We start from the raw sequence: 15,843 nt of genomic DNA on the forward strand, positions 1-15,843 counted from the left end.
GAGCCGCTTTCTAGATTTACTACAAAAACATTTCCTCCGCATTTCTCCCGTCGGAACCCACAGCCCCACCTCCCCGCCTTCCCCAGCGCCCACCCCAAGATGGCGGCGGCGCCCAGCCTCCCCCCCCCCCCCTCCCTCCCTCCCTCCCTCCCTCCGCCCGCCGGGGTCCTCCCGGGGCGCAGTGCGGCCGTGCGGCCGGCAGGGGGCGCTGCGGCGGCGGCGTCACGTGAGCGCGGCGCGGGGGCGAGCCCGGCAGCGCGGGTGCCCGAGAGCCGCGGGAGCGCCGGACCCGACCCCGACCCCGGCCCCTGCCCCGGCCCCGTCCCGGTCCCGTCAGCGAGGGCCCGGCCCGGCCCGGCCCGGCCGCAGCCATGCTGGCGCTGCTGTCCCGGCTGCTGGACTGGTTCCGCTCGCTCTTCTGGAAGGAGGAGATGGAGCTCACCCTGGTGGGGCTGCAGTACTCGGGCAAGACCACCTTCGTCAACGTCATCGCGGTGAGCGGCCCGCGGGGGGCTGAGGGGGGCCCTGAGGGGAGCCCTGAGGGGGGCCCTGAGGGGGGCTCTGAGGGGGCCCGGCCCGGCCCGGCCGCGGTTTCGGGGCTCCCCTCGCCGCCTCTCTCCCGATTTCGCCTCCTCCCGGCCCCTCCTGCAGGGCTGCGGAGCCCGGGCCCGCTCCCCGCCCGCAGCTGGGTGTGGGAGGCCTCCCGCACGGAGCGCTGCCATCGCCGAGCCGTGAAGGGGAGGCTGCTGGGGGGGGGTGGGGGCGATGTGGGCAGGTTTGGTGCTCCGCAGGGCCCGGCACCGGCCCTGCACAGCGCCCCTACAATCAGGGAGGTGGTGGCTACGACTTCAGGCCCAAGCAGACCTCCAGCCTCTGCTGTGAGGCGTCGTCGCAAAGTTCTGGGTGTTTTTGTGGATGTGTTTGTTGAAGTGCCACGGTTGGGAAACTGGATAGGGAAAACGACTCGTTCTTCTGCAGTGACACGTGGTTCTTGGGCCAGGGAGAGTGTCAAAACCTAACAGAGCTCTCGTGCAGTTGAACGCTAGTTCTTAGTGGTCTTCACGATACCCACGTGAAGTGGGTCTCCCCTAATTTAAAGGTTATGTTTCCTCGGCCTGGTTGTGTTAAGGAAAAGTTGCTGGACTCGCCTGAGGACTCCAGAAGCCTTTACCCACACACACCAGTGGCTGCAGCTCCCTCTGCTCCTGGATTTCTGCGAGTGGAACTCATGAGCACCTCCATGTGTGGGCCCTGAGCTGGCACTGGTAGGTGTGTGCCTGCATTGAGTTTGGGTTCTGGCATTACTCTGCAGGTTTCTCCCCTTATGATGTCCCAGGTGGCGATGGCACGTGTTGAAGTACTGCTCTTCTGTGCTTTGAAGCACAGCTCCTTCAAGGAGTTAGGAGAAACTGCTGCAGGTAATGTGGAGTACCAGGGAAGAGCTGCAGTGATCGCACAGCATTTTAGTCCATCTAGATTGTCCCAGGTGGTTAAAGCACTGTGAGTAAAGCTGGCAACTGAGTCCAGCTTGCTTTGGTGGGGGTTGAATCTTGCAAGATTTCGTCTGCTCATTAAGATCACACCCAGAAATTTATCTGAGTAAGTGTCATTCAAATGGGCTTGCAAAACTGAGTGAAATAAGGAAGTCATTATGCATAAGACACAGGATCGTTTACTGCTTCGAGTTTGGAAGCAGTAAGGCACATTTCTGAGGCTTATAATTAGGAAATCTAGTGCCTCTTTAAGAAAAAACAGAGTGAGGGAAACTTGCTTAGGTTTTTGTTATTGGCTTAAGAAAAATAGCGTGAGCTTTCGTTGTCAGCACAATGCGGTCCGTGGCGTGCAGAGCCAACCTCTTCTCAGGTGTTGCCTTTGGTTCAGAGCGTGCGCGGGGAAATTAGTGCTGGAAAAGAATAACTGCTCTCTGCAGGCCTGTTAATGCTTTGGGTGGAAGTAGCTGTCAGGCACTGGGATTCCATAAAACTGAAACGAAAGGAATGACACAGCAAGATGCGAGGCCTGTAGATAGCTTTAAGAGCTGGGTTACATGCCAGGGTGTAGCTTAAGGTTGCGTTCTGCCTAGCAGAGGGCTGTCAGCAGCGTCCTGACAGCAGAGAGTTTAACGTGAATCTCTGGTGTAGTCCTGTGTCTGCTATGGGGCCCCACTTAAACCAGGCACTTGTAACTAGAGGGAAGACTCGAGCCCATTACGTTGGAGGCTTGATACAACTCCTGCATGACTGGTGAGGTGGAAATGCCACGAGAGGCAGACAGTCCAGTTCTAGAGCAGTGTTTGTGGGCAGTGAGCTGGTTTGGGCTGTATTTATCTTTCTGGTCTGAGCAGGGACTCAGTCTGTAACCAGACCAAACTTAGTTTGGGGGCTTAGCAACCTCAGCAGAGAGATCTGCTTACAGCTGGATGCAGCTTCTGCAGCTTCTGCTTTGCTGTTGGCTCCCTATTAGTCACGGCCTCTAATTAGATATTTAGCATAAGTTTTCCGTGTGCGTGAGTAAACTTGCTCACAAGGGAGGATATCATTTCCTCCTGCTCCTAATTTCCATAAAGTAGATGGCCTGTGGCTCCTTTCAGAGAAACTGCGTGTCATCCCAGCACCGCGCCGGGCACGGCGAGCTCCTTAGACGAGGGCTGGAGGTGCCCATTCCTTTCTGGAGTCCGCAGCATCTTCTGCCGCTCGCCGGGCCGCGGGCTTTCATCAGACCTGCTGTCGGAGCTGCAAGTCACAGCGGGAGGGAGGACAAGCAACCCAGCTCCGTCACGTGGCGCAGCTGCAACATGACTCGAAGAAACGGGCGGCTCCCAGGCAGCAGGGTGCCGCTGCCGGCAGGAAGGAGCTCCGTGGAGGGGCACTGCTGCCTGTCCCCAAACCTCGTGTGCCCCTATCCTGGGTCCAGGCGTCCAGAGCGCTGCAGCTCTGGGGACTGGGCTGCAGCAGGCAGGAGAGGGGAGCTGCCGGGTGGGCGGGGAGGCAAGGCAGGCTGCCCGCGTGGGGTTGTCGGGTGTAAGAGCTGAGCTTAACCTGTTCTGTTTGTGCTGATAGGGCACATAAGATCTCTTTTCAGGATTTCTGTCGAGGCCTGAATCAGTGAGTGTTTTCTCTAGCTGTGGCGTGTCTGACAAGCCTCTGAGTGAGGCTTTGGTCCCTGGAAAGAGGCAGCATCAAACAAAGCTCCTCGGAGTGAACGGTTCTGCTGGGCAGCAGCAGCTGTGGCTTCCTTCAGTCCCTGTGACTGTTACACGTAACTTTGTCTTAGAGTTATCCTGGAGGAGTATGGAAAAGGATTGTTCTGACCAGCCCCAGTGCTGGCTTAGTGCCTTCTGAAGCACCCAGGTGGGCTGTAAATAGTTTACGCTGAGGCTTTGGAGCACGTCGGTGAGCAGAGGGATACATCTGTCAGTGAGAAGTGGGATACACCTCTCAGCGAAGTGTTTGTTAATTGCAGCCGCCTATTGAAACAGATTGCCTCACTTCATTAGGTAATAAGGCAACACGAAGTGACTCACCTGCACTTAGTCCTGTCTTTGAGGTCCTGCTTGCTGTACCCCAAGTGGTCTCAAATAGAAACGTTTGTCTGTTGTCATGGTCTTGAGTTCTCCTGTAGCTTGTGAGCTTCTGAGTGTGGTCGCAAGTACTGGAACACTGGAGTACTTCAAGAGGGAGGTGACTGCAGGGAGTGGGGAGCTGACCTGCCCGTGTGTGATGCATGCCTGTAGTCGAGGCCATCGATGCTGCAGAAGTGGCATGGTGTAGGGGTAGCTTTACATCATGCTAAAATGCCTGCTTTTTGAAAATAACTTGTAAGATGCAGCTTTTTTTAATAGTGTAGGCAGAAATGTAGGGGCAAACAGCGGGACTTCAGGTGGACTAGGAGTGTCCTGGCTGGAGTCTTTGTGCAGTAACAAAGCTGATATGAAGAAATCTGTCCTACAACAGTAATGAATCACATTAGCTTTGGGATGCAAACCAGGGTCAGCCCCACCACTCTGTGTTGCTGTAAAGAATGCCCTTGTGCAGGCAGCGGGGTGGTGATCTTGTAGCTGGTCACTGAGGCCCAGGTGGATGAGCCTCTTACTGTTCTTCAGGTCTAGCACTGGCTGTGACTTACTGCCTGACCCGGAGTACAAGAACTGTTGGGTCGAGGTGGTCTTCACTGGGCAGTTCCACGCTGAGCTTCCCTGTGTTGCTGGCACTTAAGCCTCATGGTTTTGTGCACCAGGGCCCAGTTAATAGTGGGGTGACTGTAGGCAGATGTGAGGCTTTCAAAAGGGTTGTTGCTTGCCTGTTATCCATAACGTACCGAGTGTGAGGGGAATATAGAGGCCAGATACGTGAGGAATAGATACCAGAGGGCACTTGTAGCTCATCTCAGTCACTGCTGCAGGGGCAATTCTAATACTCAAATACCTTCATACAAATGCTGTGGAACTGCCTGCCGATGTGCCTGACAGTAGGAACTGGATGACACTAAACGTCTGATACATCATGTGCTTGGGTTTTCCAGGAGCATGGAATTTTGTAAAGGGAGCATCTTACAAACCCAGAGGCTGGGGCTAGGTTTGCAGGCAGCTACTCTGCTGTCCTTGAGTGTTTGAGCAATGTGTGACAACAGCCAGTACTTCCAGACTGGGGATTGAAAATATTTCTGTGCTTATCGGACTTGTTTGGAAGCTGAGGCCTATTTTAGGAGGAGAAAGCATCATATTGTGAAAACGAGCGATAGGGCTGAGTAATCTGCTTTGTGTTTGTATGGGGGGAGGCGGGGAGAAGCCCAACTCAAACAGAACTGTGTACAGATGAGGAATTCCTCTTATCTGAAGAAATCTGTGTTCTGAAGGTGCAGTGGGAGAGCATAAGCTATTGATGGGAGCAGCTCTCTGTTGAAGGGTCTGGAAGGAGCTGGGAGTAGGAACAGCTAACAGCATGTGGGGTGCTGTGAAGTAGCACAGGAGTGGAAGTTCAGGGAGTGTTCAAGAGGTGCTTGGTTGGAAGATGTGGGTGTAGGGTGTGACTGCAGAGGGAGGAATGCAGTGGTTCTTGAGCAACCGTGGCAAGCTGACCCTTCAAAGGCAAGACTGGCAGTGCATGCTTTGAGCTGAACTGCATCAAACGTGGAAGCAACGCTTACCCTTCTGCTGTTGGATCACACACAATCAAACGGGCTGAAATGGCCAAGTTGGGCACTAGGCTTTCAAGGCCGTAACGGGAAGCTACGCAGGAGGTGTTGAGGTTGTGCACCCACCTCGCTGAACTTGGCAGAAAGGTTTGAGCAGTTCCTGAAGCGGCGCTGTGGGAGACCGCTGCGTGTTCTATGTAGTCTAGGCAGTTTAAACTTCTTTCAAATGGAAATGCAAAACATCTGCTTAAAGAGGCTTAAGTTGTTCATTTTTAGGTCATCACTGTTTTTAGTTACATTCCTTAGATTCAAGGACTTAGTTATTTCCAATTTCCTTCTAAGACTTTCTGTATAACTGTACATCTGGGAAGCAGAGCTTAAACGAGACAAATCACCGCCTGTTCAGGGGGCTGCTGCCTTCGTGTTCAAGCTCTGGATAGGTTTGTTTTGGAGGTCAACCAGAACAAAGTGCCACTTAGCTTTTCAGCTGAAGAGTTTCAGTTGGGCCAAATAAGCAGAAATGAGCTTGTCATCCATATGTTTTCAATGTATTTTAGTGTTACATTGTGTATTGTGTGAGGCTGCTGGCTTTGGTTTGCTAGGGGAGGCTGGCAGTTCTGCTGGGGAGGGGAACAGACCTGTGGGGTTTTTAGGTCAAGAGCTGAATGACAGAGCACTGATGTTACAAACTTCTGGTTGCGGGCTCCGAAAAACATGTAGCGTGTCCAAAAACATGTCAAAGCATGTCCAGTCAGACTAAGCCAATACTTCCAGCTCGTGAGCAGCTGGGCCCTAACTTGTAGGGTGATGTGATGTCTGCTTCAGCTGTTCTAAAAGGGGTTTTCATTCAGGCTGGCTTCTCTGTGCAGCTTGGGGGGAGAGAAGCAGACTTCCTCCTGCTGTGATATCGAGCACTAATTAAACAACCGAATGCATCTGAGTTGACCTTTTTTTTCCAAATCTGCTGTGACTGTCTGGTTCTGTTAAATGCAGTGGATGTAGTGAGATGCATAACGCCCGCTGTGGCTGAGATTCGCCTTCTGCCAGATAGCCAAGGCTGCATGGGAGAAACCTGTACTGCCGTCGATAACACGTGTTGTGACTGCTGGGCCAGCTACCAGAGATAGCTGTGAACTTGGCTTTCAGACTGTTAGAGATAAAAGTGTAAGTGATAGTAAAACTTCTGCCATTAGAGAGCCTCCCTAATGCATCGCTGTTCTGCAGCAGCTATATCAGAGCTGAAAGTGATGCTGAACTGGTAGAAGCAGGAGGAAATGCTCTCCACTTGCTTTGGTCACCTCTTGCACTGCCGAACGAGTTGGGCACTAGCCACACAGGAGGCAGCCCTGGCAGGTCCTTCCACTTGCCAGCCTTTTAAGACTCCTCAGGTGCTAACCATACCTGTGGGTTGAAGGCTTACTCCACGAGAGTGATTTATTACTGCAAATGTTGCCCACAGAGTAGCTTGCATCAGAGGAGCAGCTGGGTGTTTTGAGCTGCCAGGAGCCTAGCAGATCCCAAAGCACAGAACGTGGCTCCAGCAGAAGCAGGTGAATGGCTTTCGTCCTATACTTGTCCTGGCTGTCCGTCTGTTCAGCTATAAAGCACTGCTCTACCAGTAACTTTGTGCCTCTGACTCCCTCAAGGCTTGAAAGATTATTTAAGTGCTTTTAAGAAACGCTGTGACTGCCCGTGCAAGCTGCAACACACATCAGTGTAATACCTGTGACTTCCTGGCTATAAGGCTTTCAACTGGAAGGCTAGAAAAGCTTGTGGTATTTTACCACATAAACTAGTTGTATGAGAAGTGCTAGACTTAACTTTCTTTTTTTTTTTTTTTTTTTCTCCAGTCAGGTCAATTCAGTGAAGATATGATTCCTACTGTGGGCTTCAACATGAGAAAAGTTACAAAGGGTAATGTTACAATAAAGGTATGTTAACACTGACCGTCTTCCTTTATAAACCCATACAAAATTGTCTTCAGGTTCTAGTTTAAAAATTGTGCACTTACTCTATTTTGTTCCCACCGTTGGGACAAGTATAGCAAACTGAAGAGGCTCAGCTAAGTCTGTAAAATAGCATAAGAATAGACTTAGGTTTATTTATGGAGTTCCTTAAATGAGAAGCAGTGTTTGATTTCCAGATTCATGGACTAGTTAAAGCAATGCTTTAATAATGATGTCTGGCTTTAACCTGAGTTAATTTTCACATTTCGAGGGCCCACACGTCCTGTTCTTCTTCTGCTCTTCAGTATTGCTCAAAGCTTAAGTCATAACCAGAGTGTGAAGTTGGTGCATTGTGTTTTCATGTATTCTACAGTATGCATCTGTGAAAACTTAATACACAGGTTTTCATGCATTTGATAGAAAATGTTCTAGTTTATATCTTATACTATCGGGCCTGTGAGATCTGAGCAGCTGTATTTTCACTGCTTGCAGAGATTATTTCTGTTCTAATAAGCGAAAGGTCCTGCAGCTGGTATAGGGAAAGAAGAAAACTGTTTTGACTGCTTGTCTTGTATGTATGACATGCTTAAATAGTGTATGGCTAAATTGTCTTTTTTCCTTCCACTTAAGATCTGGGATATAGGAGGGCAACCACGATTCCGAAGCATGTGGGAACGATACTGCAGGGGAGTTAATGCTATTGTGTAAGTGTCATTTTCCCTGGGCTTATATTTAACTGCAGACTTGCTTCTCTTCTGTATCTAGTGTAGTAGCACATAATGGACTCGGTGTGCTCGTATTAATTCTGAAACTGTACTGCAACCGTATTAAGTAACTTCTGAACCCTCAAGTTCAGGGCTCAGGATGTGTTATTTTCTCATCAGTGTCTAATCCTGAGTACTAACTGCTTCCAGTTTGACTTGGACGGCAGAGTAGTCTTAACGGAAAGAATTTTCCCACTACTTTGATTGTGGGGAATTTCTTTGAAAAGAACTGAATTCCTTGCTCAGAAGACCTAGCTTTGTTTAAAGCTTTGAATGTGCTCAGACCCGACAGTTTAAAGCAAAGACTGCCGTTTCTGAAGTAGTTGAGTCCTGCTGAACTAACCTTAAATTCTTCTTAAAGCTACATGGTAGATGCTGCAGATCGTGAAAAAATAGAAGCCTCTCGGAATGAGCTGCACAATCTTCTAGATAAGCCACAGTTACAAGGAATCCCTGTAAGTATTATTGTCTTACATCAGTATTAAACTTTCTTTAGAAATACTCATAGTTTAGTGCATCTGAAGAGTGTCTTGACCTCTTTAAGTCCAGTGTAAGCACTGTAAGCAATACCTCTCCCTAGTGCCTTAGATACAATTGTTGACCTTGATCGTTCCTGCAGTGATAATATTTGCTCAGTACCCACAAAAAAAAAAGTAGAGCGGTAATTTAGGGAACCATATTCTACCATATGGGTTTGTGCTCTTCTAGTTGCTGTAGTGCCTGTTAATCAGATAGTACAGAAATACCACGTAAGTTTGGGAAACTTCAGCTGAAAGTTCATTGGAATTGTTCACACATGCACAAAAAGCAAGTGTGAGAACACACTAGTTCACAAGAGTTTATTTGGACCCCCCCCTTTCCCTGTGACTAGGTACATCTTCCCTCTTGACCTGGTTTACTACTAAATGTCTTCATCCCTTGGATTTAAGTCTAGTGTTGACTGCTTGTCAGACTCTCCTGAAACTTTTTTAAAAAAGAGGTGCAACTGTTTTCTTCTGATTTGGATTTCAGGTTCTAGTACTTGGAAACAAGAGAGACCTTCCTAACGCTTTGGATGAGAAACAACTAATTGAAAAGATGTAAGTCTAACTCTTCCTAAGAAAAGCTGTGTTAACTCGATAAAGGCATTGATGTACATAGAGATGTTAGATGAAAAACTTGTGTTATAAGTAGAAAACGCAGCAACAGGTGGTAACTGAAACATCGTACAGAAACAAGTTACACTGAGAAGATGAAGTGGGAGCAGTTTAGATTCTCAGTGTAAGAGTACTCGTTATAAGGGGAGCGTGTGTTTAAATTTTGTCTCTTTTGTAGGAACCTTGCTGCTATTCAGGACAGAGAAATCTGCTGCTACTCAATTTCATGCAAAGAGAAAGATAATATAGGTAACTATTAACCTAAAATGTTATGCATTATAAAGACCATCAGAATGGATCGGGGGATTGTGGCTTCTTAAACATAAGCCTTCTTGCTTCAGGAAACTGGTAACAAATCCAACAGCAACACTTAACTGCACTGGTTAAATGTGGTATGACTCCTGATGGCAGAGAGGGAGCCTGACTGGTGTTAGTTTGTGAAGGGGCTGTAGTTAGCAAAGCATATCATAGCCTACTATGACACCTGCTGCCTTTAATTAGTTTGCAGGAAATACCTGACTAGTCTCACAATTAGCTTGCCCTAAATTTTATCCTTCTGTCCGGTGCTCTTAACTCGGCTTCACTTTGAGGCTGTAGATGCTGTAGATGCTAGCAAGTCCTTGCAGCAAGTTTTTCCTCATCAGTCATTCTCATGAAATAATCGTCTTCCCTCTCTGGTTTATCTAAGATGTTCACGTAGTGGCCTGTGCCAGTCACTACTCCAGGCAGCCAAATAATAGATTTTTCTGGTGCTGATGTCAATTGCTGTAAAATTTCTGGAATTTAAAGGCAGAAACCATGGTACTATGTAATTACAAATACTAGTGTCATGTACTTGTTACACTGAATAATCTCACACCTGCCATCCTTCTCCTGATGCCTTCATGTGCCTGCCAGGAGATTAATGCTGGTTCACTGGCTGCCTAATGTGAATTTACTGATGAGGAAATCTTCAGTCTAGTGGTCACAGGAACAAGCTGCACAGGATACCAGAATTGCTTCGTATCAAGAACTTGACTTCTGACCAGGAAAAATGAACAGCCTGTGGAGCTCATACAATTTCTTATTCAAGAACCCCCCTGTCACTTTGCCTTCAGTTAGAGATGCAAACAAGGGGATAGGAGAAGGGGATGCTCCCTTCTGTCATATTTCCCACACAAAGCTTACAGCAGAGATGAGCATCACCGATGCTGTAGGGAAGCTGTTGCTGCAAGCATTATGCTGATGTGGTATTTGCACATTTCAGTTGCTTTAGAGAACCTCTTTCAAGCACGGAGAAGCTTGATGCCAACTGAGATTGCTTCCCTCAGGTGAGGATAGGCAGCACAGGCTCTCAGGCTGGCATAAACGTAGTGATGTTGATCTACAAGTGAGTGTGTGAGTGAGACCAAGGTATCAGATTAACGGAAGTCTCTTAGAAGTGTGGTTGACTGAGGAGCCTGGATGTCTGAGGCAGTTCCTTCAAATGTTGCCCACAGGACTCTGGGCGGTTATACCAGACAGCACAGACAGCAAGCCTTCAAAAAATGGTTCTGTTAATCCGCCTTGGACCAGCCTGTAGAGAAGGGCTGTCTACTCTTACGTATTTGAGGACGTGGGCATACCAAAGTGGTGCTGGTTATGCAAATACAAATCAACACTTGAATATGGAACTTCTCTTCTCTCTCTTCAGATATCACGCTTCAGTGGCTTATTCAGCATTCAAAATCTAGAAGAAGCTGAAGTCTTCCTGGAATCTCCAGTACCAGTTGGCCATAATCTCAATTGTCCACTTCCCTCCATAACGAGATATTACCCAAAAATCCTGTAATGAGAATCTGCCTTTTCACAGTTCATTTCTCATGTGCACTGCTGAAGACTTGTATTCCTATTATGTCACAAAACAACTAGAGTTGTCATAAAGTCAGCACAAATATTTATTTTACAACCATCTATGGTGGGAGGGTTGGGGGGGGCTTTTTAAAAAAAAAAAGATCTCTACCATGTTAACTATGATGGTACACTGTTCTGGTTTTTCAGGGCCAGGTTTTTATATGATTTTCAGCAAGTGTTTTATTTCTAGTGTTTAGTGGCTTGAAGATGCTGACGCCTGACAGCATTGAAATTCTGTAAGATGCCACATACAGTAGTTAGAAAACATTTAAGCGTGAGTTGTGGGATACTAATCTCACAAATGCATGTGATGTGTGTATGTTAGCAGAGAAATGGAAACTGTTTGCAGAGGGGAGCACAAGACACAGATCAGCATCACTAATCTACAGCTGAGATCTTACCCTGTCACTTAAAAAAACAAACAAAACCAAACTCTTCTGATGAATTAGGGGAGCCGACTGTTTAAATTCATTTTGTTGCTTCTGTTTAACATTTGTCTGGGGGATAGGAATGGACTGTTCTGTTTAAGCTTTCAAAAATTGGAGTATTCCAGCATGAAAACAAATTGCTAGGAACATCAGACTTTGTCCAAACACATTTTTCTGTCTCCAGATACTAGTGATCTCTATCTGAAACCAGAATATACATTCTGAGCGGCTGCATGACACTTAAATTACTGATGTTTTTGTAGAGAGTCAGTCGTTGGCCTTTAGCACAATATCTGTGTAATTGTCTAGTGTCTCTCCTGCTCATGAAATAGCTGGGCACAGTTTCACCTGGTGCTATGAAACATCTCGGCTATTGTGACAACTCTAGACCTGCCTGCTTTCTTGATGTAACCATGTGCAAAGTCTGTAAGTTGCAAGATGAAATGTTCAACTGTGTCAAAGCACAAGAGAGCCAACGAATCGATCCTATTTCTTGACTAGCTTCTACAGTATAGGGAAGTATGTATAAACTAAAGATTGTAATGTTTTTGTAGCTTTACTTTCTCAATGACTTCAATATATTTAAAGGGACAGACTTGTTAAGACTGGTTTGTTCATACAGTAATGTCAGTGTAGCTTGCTAGTGTATACAAATACATGGTACACCTGCTTGTGTTGCCTCACACTGTGTGTGATTCTTCCTTACCTAACTGTGGAGTCTGCATTACTCTGGGGTCCTCGGTTGAAAACACTGTTTAGTCCATATCAGTTGTGACAAACCAGTTTTAATTTGGACTGCCATGGCCTTACTGTTCTGTACCAACTGTCGCACTGTTGCACAGACACTACATGCTGCCTGCATTCAGTCTGAACTTGCATTTAACTTTTTGTCCCCTTTCAGTTCTCTGAAGCATGATTTCAATTAATTCATACTCTGGTGCTGTAGAGGAGAGGGTGCATTAACTTGCTACTGTAGTCCCTAGTTCACCGTGAACTGCTACAGGTCCTTTTATTTAGCAAACTTGCTTGTGCCTAAAATATGGAAACTAAACTAGAATGTGTGGATCTTCGTGGGGGACCAGGTCACTGTTTAGTTAACTGGCCTATAGCTAAACTTGATGTGTTTGGTGTTTATATACTTCACTGCTTTCAGCATTAATGGCATCCAAACACTACCAATTGTTAACCTGTGCATTATTCTCTGCATGTGAACAACTTATACAATTACTGAACTTTGTAAATATGTGGATTTTTTATTTAGGTGGATGCATATGTTGGTTTACTGCTCTTCAGCTCTATTCAATAAACTTCTGTTTTGAGGGTTGTATTGACACTTAACTGACTGACTTGAGTTGAGTGGCTTAACTCATGGCGCTGCACTGGGGGCTGTCTGTCTCCTCTCTGATAAAGTTAAAATGGGCGAAGAAGGCTGAGTATAAATACCTGAGCTGCTTTATGTTCTGTGGTTAGACTATTAAAGCGAAGTGCTCCTAAAACTAAAGCCATGGGGCTTTCTCAGCAGAAAGAGCAGGTTTAGCTAGAGTCAGCCTCGGCAGTCCTCAGTGCTTTGTACGCCTAAGAAAGGCACTTACTAGTCAGCTGAAGGGCTGTGAGCAGGTCAGCCTTCTGGAGTTCCATTTCTGGGGAGAAAAATGCATGCATCTAAAAGCTTGTTCCTTGTCTTCACACCTAGAGTAAAGTCCGTGCTTTTCTAGCACAGATATCAGATCTAGCAGTGTCTGATCATTCGCTGCCAATTAAAGCATGGAGCTTTTTGTCTCACTGGAAGGGTGAGGCTTTCACTGACTGAGGTCTTAAACAAAATCCTTTCTTGTGATTATTTTTTCAATCTGAAACTACGCTGACTGTGGCTCCCAAACACTGATTTATTTATTTCTTAGGTGACTGACTGACCTGTAGGACCATATGTCAACATCTTCCAAGTAACGGTAACAAGTTAGATGTCTTCTATGCAGTCTGCCTCCATGTAAGCCTTCAAATCCCTGAGCTGTAGCAGGTTAGTTCTTAGACCTGAGTATTGGTCGGTTAGCATCCTTCACATGTAACTAGGCTTGGGGGAAGGAGTAAGAACTGTTGAGTGAAACATCCTATGCCTATTTCTTCAGTTGACAGGAGTATCCTGCATGCAAACTTAGCTACCTGGAGCTAATATTCAAAGCAAAACTGCCTTGTGACAGCCTCAAAATGCTGTTACTGCTGTGTGTGTGATCTGTCACCCTGGCAGGTCGCTCAAATAAGCTGCAGTGTGAACTTGGCCAACAGCTGATTGCTTGAGGTGGTATTTAAATGGTCAGTTGCTACTTCATAATAGCAAGGAAGACTGCACTGGCCACCTGTAATGTACATATTTCAAACTGTACGTTTGTGTTACTCACAAAATGACTGCTTAAGTTTCCACAGCTATTTGTGTACTGCTCCTGCAGATGTCCTTAGTTACTTAGGTGGCAGAAATGTAGACCTCAAAGTGACTGTTTGAATCTAATGCTGAGGATTATGCTCTTTTTTTGTGAGCTCTCGATGAACTTGCCAGTTACCTTCATTTTGAGATGTAATGGAAGTGTAGTAAGTCTTTCTAGAGAAGTGAGGCTGTCTCTCTCCACCTTTCTGCCTTGGACTGAAAAAACTGTGCTCTTCTGGCATGACTAAGTCCAAGGTTAAACCTTTTATGTTCTAAAAAAATAAAAATAAAAAATAATGGAGAGCCTAAGGTATTGGCGGTGTTGTTGCTGAACTTGGTTGCTATAGTTGTGTTCTGCTTCTAGAAATCTGTCGGGTCAATCTGGTCTCTCAGATTACTCGACTCAGGCTCCGTAGTGAGCAAGCTCTCTTCTGATGTACCTGCAGTAGGCCTAGGCCGTTACCATATTAAGAGAACTGAGTCTTGTGAAAAGGCAAATATTGAGCCAGAGACAACTCTTGGTCATGAATACGCATGTGATCATCACTGTGCACACAAGTTAGACATCAGTCATACCTGTGTGACCTTGTGGTGTGTTAGTCTTGTGTGGTGTTCTTAGGGTTTGCAGTAGCTGTCAGCTCCAAGTGCTTGTTGATTTTGTTCAGTGCTACGTGATCCCTTCCTGATCACAGCGCAGCGAGTCTCTAGGCTAGCCTGGGAAGAACCGACAGCGTGTGTGCCCACAGCACTGGGCTGTGTGCAGGTTTTCCTCGAGAAGTGTTTGTGGCCCATCGGGTGGTTCACGAGATGTTGTGTGTGGCTGGTGGCTCCTTGCGGCACAGCACAGCGCACATCGTCAGTGTGCGGCCGTGTGTCTTAGCTGCACAGGCAATTCTGCCCTATCACAACATGGGAAATGCACACGTGGGGCTGTTTCGTGGTCTGTGGAACTGATAAGCTAGGTTCTTAGCAGTTTTTTGTTTTCTCTTCACTTCTTCGTGGAAACGAGTTGGGAAGGCCGTCCTTTTCGGATGCTCAGATAAAAAAAAAAAACAAAACTGCGTTATTTTCACTTTCTGGTGGAAGAAAAGAGGCCAAAGGAAATGCCTTAAACAGTCTTTCTGGTTAAGTTAACGAGCATCATGCAAGGGTCTACAATAAGAGAAGTATGACTTAGCTAGATTGTCAAGTTTTTAACTTTTCTAACGTTTAATTTTATAGTTACTCTGACTGTGCAATGGGTGTACTGGCATGTCACGATTTGCTTGGTGTGTGTTTAATGAATGTTAAAGAAACGCTCTTCTTCCCGGGTAGCATGCCTCAGCTCTGCTCCCTGCTGCCTTCTTCTTGCACTGACCCGTACGCCAGAGCGAGCTGTGTGAGTCCTCGACAGGGGCTGCAAATCAGATAATTTAAGCTACCTTGCTCAGAGCGGTGTGCTGCCACACACGTGAAATCAGTAAATCATGCTAAAGGAGAAGTGATGTGTGAATATTTAAGACTGGTAAATGCTTCGGGACTTGTGTTCCAAAAACGTGAGTTCGGAATGACTTTTCTCATGAAACCATCAACCCGCTGAAAGCCGGCTGTTGCTTTAGAACTGCTCCGCGTGCCGACAGCCCCAGGACGCCCTGGTGAGACCTCGGGGCCGTGTCCCAGCTCAGGGGGCCGTACAGGAGGAGGGCGAGGCCGGGGGTTTGTGTCCCTCGCAGCGGAGGTGGGTAAGTAGAGCTTTGTGCCAGGATCAGTGCCTTCCAGTTGCGACATTACAGGTTTGACTCTGTTAGAGGCGACGTCTGTCATTGTGAACGTTTTGGAGTGCTTCAATAAAAGTGGTGTTCAAAACCCTTCTGTGGTGCGTCCGTCTGTGGCAGCACAGCTGCTTTTCGTGGTGGAAACAGGGACTGAATTAGGGAAAACATCGCGCTCTGGTGACCCCAGCAGCGCTCTCAGGGGTTGTGGGGAGGGTGAGCCCCTGGGAGGAGCCTTTTGGGGCCCGATGAGGAAATTTCACATTTTAAAGGCTGCCCTAACACGGTGGGCGGGGCTGTAACGAGGCTTATTTCTTAACTAGACTGGGCTTTAAGCCGTGTTTCACAGCCTTCAGGCCAGAACCCGAGAGTTTTTAGTGAGAAACCCGAGTTT

The 15,843-nt window shown here is 47.1% G+C and overlaps 1 protein-coding gene across 1 annotated transcript; it reads left to right on the forward strand.

The window, feature by feature from the left end:
• Nucleotides 1–220: 220 nt before the first annotated feature.
• ARL8B (ARF like GTPase 8B) lies at nucleotides 221–15,549 on the forward strand. Its single transcript, XM_084292790.1, has 7 exons — nucleotides 221–494; nucleotides 6,984–7,064; nucleotides 7,710–7,783; nucleotides 8,205–8,298; nucleotides 8,855–8,922; nucleotides 9,158–9,228; nucleotides 10,652–15,549. The coding sequence occupies exons 1-7, from the start codon at nucleotides 372–374 to the stop codon at nucleotides 10,699–10,701; spliced, it is 561 nt and encodes a 186-aa protein (XP_084148916.1). The 5' UTR covers nucleotides 221–371; the 3' UTR covers nucleotides 10,702–15,549.
• The last annotated feature ends 294 nt before the right edge of the window (nucleotides 15,550–15,843 follow it).

Source organism: Netta rufina (assembly GCF_964035555.1).
Source record: "Netta rufina genome assembly, chromosome: 10".
Taxonomy (NCBI): Eukaryota; Metazoa; Chordata; class Aves; order Anseriformes; family Anatidae; genus Netta; species Netta rufina.